At 54.8% G+C, this 6,000-nt stretch overlaps 1 protein-coding gene across 9 annotated transcripts in view; it reads left to right on the forward strand.

The window, feature by feature from the left end:
- The window catches only part of FAM107A (family with sequence similarity 107 member A), a 55,859-nt gene extending 50,872 nt beyond the window's left edge, over positions 1-4,987 (forward strand). For all 9 annotated transcript variants that reach the window (XM_080676880.1, XM_080676886.1, XM_080676884.1 and 6 more), the window contains 3 exons: positions 122-296; positions 1,764-1,920; positions 2,423-4,987. In XM_080676880.1, coding sequence (XP_080533006.1) covers positions 122-296; positions 1,764-1,920; positions 2,423-2,530 — 440 coding nt within the window. In that variant the 3' untranslated portion in view covers positions 2,531-4,987. The remainder of the gene's footprint in view (positions 1-121; positions 297-1,763; positions 1,921-2,422) is intronic.
- Positions 4,988-6,000: the final 1,013 nt, after the last annotated feature.

Genomic DNA, 6,000 nt, shown 5'->3' on the forward strand with positions numbered 1-6,000 from the left:
TGCCCAGAGCCACACAGTAGCAGGTGGCCAAGGGGACCGAAACCCTTGCCCTTCCGCTGTGCCCACGGGGGTAGGTGCGTGTGTGACCTGCTCTGACCAACTCCCCCGCCCATCTCTACAGCCTCCATGTACTCAGAGATCCAGAGGGAACGGGCAGACATCGGTGGCCTGATGGCCCGGCCCGAGTACAGAGAGTGGAACCCAGAGCTCATCAAGCCCAAGAAGCTGCTGAACCCCGTGAAGGCCTCGCGGAGCCATCAGGAGCTGCACCGAGAGCTGCTCATGAACCACAGAAGGTGGGGACGAAGCTCGGCTGCCTCAGCCTGGCACGCACCTGCTCAGGCTGTTGGGGCTTGAGGGGGTGCCCCTCATGGAAGGCAGGCCTGGTGGTAATTCTGGGGCTCCTGGGAGCTTGAGGAGGGCTGAGGTTATCCCACATGGTGACCAACAGAGACTGTGAAGGTCCAAAAGCCCTGCTCTCCCATCCAGCTACCCAATGTGTGCCAGACCTCCACATACGTTTATTGAGCATCTACTATGTGCCAGGCACTAAGCCAGACCCTGGGGGTTCAAGAAGGAATGTTCCTGCCCTTATAGAGGGGATGGATGCATAGCCAGATGGTAGGATGGGTGGTTCCATGGCGTATGTTTCCAGCAGATGGATGAGTCTGTGCAACTGGACGGGAAACACCAATCGCTGTGTGGTTGGAGCATAAAGTGTGAGGGAGGCCAGAGGAACCATGCAGTCCTGGGAAGGGTCTCAAGCAAGAGCTATCACAACCCTGGAGGGGCCGTGAATGGAGCAGGGAGGCTGGGGGTTGCAGTGAGAGAGACAGGCCTGGGAAGCTGAGCCTCTGTCCACTCCCAGGCCTGGAAAATAGTCCAGGCTCACCAGGGCCAGAATGAGGCGTTGGCGCCTTCGCAGCTCCCTCTCCTGGCCACTTCTGGGATTGGCACGGGCTGGGATTCGCATTCTTGTTTTCAGCTGTGTGCAAAGGATCTTCCCGCAGATAACAGCTTGTATCCTTGGTGGTGTTTGCTTTCTTAGTATATCAGAAGTATTACTCTGGTTGCCTTTTAGAGTCATCCCTTTTAATGCCAAAAACCACTACCACAGTTTTTTAAAAAACCTAAAGACAAGTCAAGAGAGAGATTTGCAATATAAATAACAGACAAAAATTAATATATACATACCTCTTATAAATCCATAAGGAAAAAATGAGCAAAAGACAGGACATGCAGACAGCTGGTAAATAAATCAAAGCCTGTTTGATATGCTAATAATCAAAGAAACAAATAAAAACCAGGTGTTATTTCTTGCCTACCAGATTCACAAATACAAAAGGATTGGGTGGTGACAGTGGGGAGAAATAGGTGCCCTTATACCCTGTTGACAGAGTATAAATTGGATAATCTTTCCTAAGGGGTAGATGGAAAGTCGTCCAAAATCTCTTAAAGGAGACTGACCCAGCAATTCCACCCCTAGAAACATGTCCCGAGAAACTAACCTGAAATAACATAAACCTGGTTTCGGCAGTCAGCCAGGCCCGGGTGCAAATCCTCGCTCGGCCCCTTCGCATCTGTTTCTTGGACCGTGTCTGAACTCCTAGGAGCCTCACTCCCCGTCTCTGTATAAGGGGCAGTAAAGGTTCCACACACCCCACCCTGGGTTGCCAGGAGGGTTGCACGAGATAACCCTCCTGAGAGGTAGTGAGAGATGGGGGTGGGGAGTTGGGGTCTCCTGACAGCTTCCCCCGCCCCAGGGGCTTGGGTGTGGACAGCAAGCCCGAGCTGCAGCGAGTCCTGGAGCACCGCAGGCGGAACCAGATCATCAAGAAGAAGAAGGAGGAGCTGGAGGCCAAGCGACTACAGTGTCCCTTTGAGCAGGAGCTGCTGAGACGGCAGCAGAGGCTGAGCCAGGTGAGTGAGGACACCAGCCCCGCTGCCCTGGTCCGTCGTCCCCCAAGAATGCCCTTTGGCCCAAAGAATAGCCCTGCATGTGGCCGCAGCTGGCCAGTTGAGCCAAATGAGGGCTGGACCGCGAGTCCACCACTGGCCTGAGTCCTCACTCTGCCACTCACTTCGCTGGGTGACTTTGGGCCAGTGGCTTCCCCTCTCTGAACCTCCGTTTCCTCATCGGCCCCATCGATTGCATGTTGATTCTGATTTCATTCCCACAACTGCCCCTGAGCCAGGTAGCGTTCCCATTTGAGAGATGAGGGCCGAATGAGGTAAGCAATTTGAATGAGGCTTCACAGGGGGAACTTGGTCTCATGATCTGTCCCCGCAGCTACCAGGCTGGTGGCAAAACTGGCCCCTGGTTCTGCTTCCCCAGAGAGGACCCTGGGTCCAAACCCAGTGGCTTTTGAGCCTCGGAATTCCCCTAGCCCCACCCACTTCACACCACTCCTCTCTCCTTCAGCTGGAAAAACCACCGGAAAAGGAAGAGGACCATGCCCCGGAATTCATTAAAGTCAGGGAAAACCTGCGGAGAATCACCACGCTGTCAAGTGAAGAGAGGGTGCTGTAGAGCTGGCTGGAGGAGCCCCGGCACCCCACAGCTCTCCCTCGGCCCCCACACCCTCTCCAGACCTTCTGTATCTGGCAGCCCCGAGCCCCCAGGTTTTGGGACATCTGCTATGTTCATGCTTGCTCCTGTAAACTGCATTGTCCCACAGGCCCTGCCTATCCCTCCTCTGCCCCCCGCAAGAGCTGGGGGTCCTAAAGCTCACAGGAGCTTTCTTCTGAGCACTCACCCCTCCTGCTCCTAGAGGAAGCCATTTGGGAGAACTCTTACCAGGGCACCTCCCAGCAGGGGCGCCAAGCCCTGCTGAGCCCTTCCTGGCCGATTGGGAAGGAGGGACAGGGGCCTCCCTGGCCCGACAGCTCTCCATTCTGCCCAGGCCCCCGGGGGACCCTGAGCCTCTGGGCAGCTCCACTCGCAGGTCTTAGAGAACTTCCCTGCCTGCGGTTTTACCTGGAGCCAGGAGTGAGGCAACTAGTCGGAACATCTCAGGACACCTGTCCTGAGAGCCGGTCAAGGGGAAAAGGTTCAAGTGCAGTTGTTCCTGGTGAGGAAGGGTGGGCAGCCCGCAGGTGGCTCCCATCATGGCAGGTGGGAAGGGCACTAACAAAGACAGCTTCTTAAGAGTTTGCCAGCCTCCCCCACATCCCCTCTACCTGGCCCCCTGGTCCAGGCCTCTTAACCACACCCTGCCAGGGCTGCAGCCTTCCTGCTCCCAGGAGTCTGCAACAGTGCTTCTCAGACGCCATCCTGCCTAGGACTTACTGGGATCTTGCTAAATTACAGCTTCTGCGTTAGTAGCTCTGGGGTGGGGCTGAGAGTCTGCATTTCCATCAAGCTCTGGGGCCACACCAAGCAGCAAGGCTGGAGTGCCAGGGGTGCTAAACATTGGAAACGCCACCCCTGAAGCCATCTCTGCCCCCAAGTCCCTCGGGCCTGTGCCCTGAGGTTCCCACCTTCCCCTGCAGCCCTCAGGGCTCTGTGTCCAGCCCACACAGGGCCCAGGCCCGACAAGACTTAAAGCCTAGCAGGTCGTGTCAGGTTTGTGACGGGTTCTCACCAGACATCTCACAGTCTAGAACTGCCGATTGCATTTCTACCACACTGTTGTGGTGCAATTCTAGCCAAAAAAAAAAATTGTGTTTTTTTTTAATGTAAAGCCCATGGAGAGCACATACACAGTGGTTTCCAATAGGTTTCTGGAAATATAAACAGTAATTGCAGACCCCACTGCCATCCTCACAGTCTGGCCCCTGTGAGTCCCCATTTTCAGCCTCTGAATCTGAGACCCACCCCCCTTGGCTTCTGTGCGCCCCCGCCCCCGGGCAGCTCCAGGGACCTCACCCACTGCTTCCCCAAAGCCCTCTCACACAAGACCAAATGGTTTCACCTTTTGCTCCCATTTTTCAAGATTTAAAGAATAAACCAGGCCTATTTCTTTCTCCCCTGAAGAGCAAATCCTGCCTCTGGCTTTGTAAGCCCACCATTTACGGTTCCCCAGGTGGTGCTGGGGAGCATTTCTTCACACCCAGAGACAGCTGCCACGGCGATGCCCTGGATTCTTGGCCAACGGTGGGACCTGCAACAGAGAGGCCATCTCGGTCTCCCTCCTGGCTGCATACTCTGAGGGTGACTGAAATGTGGATAGTGACAGGCTGCGTACTGCATGCATGGGTGTGTGCACGCGTGCATGGGTGTGTGCGTGCATGTATGGCTGTGTGGGCATGCATGGGTGTGTGTGTGCACAAGTCCAACTCTAAAAGGCTCTTGGAGTGACTGTCTTCGTGAAGATGCGGTACCGCTGTTTTAAATGTCTGCCAGGTGAGGTGATGCTTAAGACCCACCCTCCCTCATAAAGACCGCTGCTCCCCCAGAGAAGCCACCTTGGGTCGATGTGTTGTTCGGACGTGAAGAGAAGCATGAGAGGATGTCTAGCCTAGAATAGGCCCCTTAGGGCTTCACTCAGGTGTTGCCAGGGGTGCTTCAGGGAGGCGGCAAATCACGGAGACAAAAGCCCCAGAAGTAGAAGGGACCTCAAGTCCCACTGGTCCAGTGGAGCCACGGTGGACACCCCTGTTCACTCCCCAGTGGTCAATCCCAACTCCTCTCTAGTCACGTCCCACTGTGGAGAACCATCCAGATTCTCCCTGTTCCAGCCTCCTTTGCAGCTTGGGGTGAGCCTGTGCCCAGGGATGGGCAGTGAAATGTAAGAGGAAGTCTACAGGAACTTCTGGGAAAGCTGATGCTCTTCCAACAAAAGAGACGGACATGGGTACCAGCTTCTTCCTGCCTTGATTGGCGATGTGATCCCCGGAGCCACAGCAGCCCTCTCGCTACAAAGAGAAAAAGGCCAAGAGAATCTCAAAGACATTTACCTTATCATCATCTGACCAAGCCAATGCCTGCAACCTTCCTCCTGCAGAACCCTTGTAAATAAAAATAAAGCTCTCTTTGTTTAAGCCATTGTTGGCCAGTCTCTATTATTTGCAGACGAACATTCCTGACACAGAAAGCCAGCCCTGCTGCCCAGAACTACCTGAGGCTGTCCTGCAAATTCATCTTCCTCTTCCCATCAGAAACCTGTTGGGTCAAGACCCCCAGCAGCAGTACCTGGGACCTGCCCTTCTACACCTTCTCCCTGTGGCCTAATGGCACCTAGCATCTGGACACCACGAATTCACACATCATTCAGTAAGTATCTGTTGAGTGCCTGCTCTATGCCAGGAAGCATGTCGTGTGCTGGGGGTCAGTGGAAATGAAACGTGGAACACTGGGGTGGCCTCCAAACTGGTCTCCTTGTTTCTGACTCTGCCCGTACATACAGTCTGTTCTCAACAGAGCGGCCAAATGACCCTGTTAAAAATCCAAGACAGATCTTATCCTTCCTCTGCAGAGCCCTCCACTGGCTCCCAGTAGAGTCCTTCCTGTGACAGAGAAGGTCCCAGGTCCACTCCCTCTTCACCTGTGACCTGTTTCCCCCTGCCCTCCCCCTCGCTCACGCAGCTCTCCAGCCTGGACTCCTCACACCCCCCAAGCACACCCCACCTCAGTGCTTTTCCACCTGCTATTCCCTGGCCAGGAGTGCCCTTCCCTCAGGGAGCCACACAGCCTGCTCTTGCTAAACAAGGCCCTCCTTGGTCACCCCATCTGAAACCTCAACATCCACACATACCCTCTACCCTCCTTCCCTGCCTTGTCTTTCCTCCTTACCATTTGTCACCATCTAACATATATTTCACTTGCTGATCGTGTGTCTCTCCTAACAATAATGTCAGCACCATGAGGACAGAGACTTTTGTCTGTCTTGTTCACTGCTGATTCCCAAATAGTCTTCCCTCCTCCTCCTCCTTGGCCAGCAAGTGGCTGGGCTCAGGTAAACCTGGCAAAGTGGGCCCAGGGACCAGAATCACAGGCCATCCCACTTCCAGCTTTGAGAAAAGGCAACAGGGCCAAATAGGGCTTAGGGCACTCAGCAG

Source organism: Plecotus auritus (genome assembly GCF_963455305.1).
Source record: "Plecotus auritus genome assembly, chromosome: 6".
Taxonomy (NCBI): Eukaryota; Metazoa; Chordata; class Mammalia; order Chiroptera; family Vespertilionidae; genus Plecotus; species Plecotus auritus.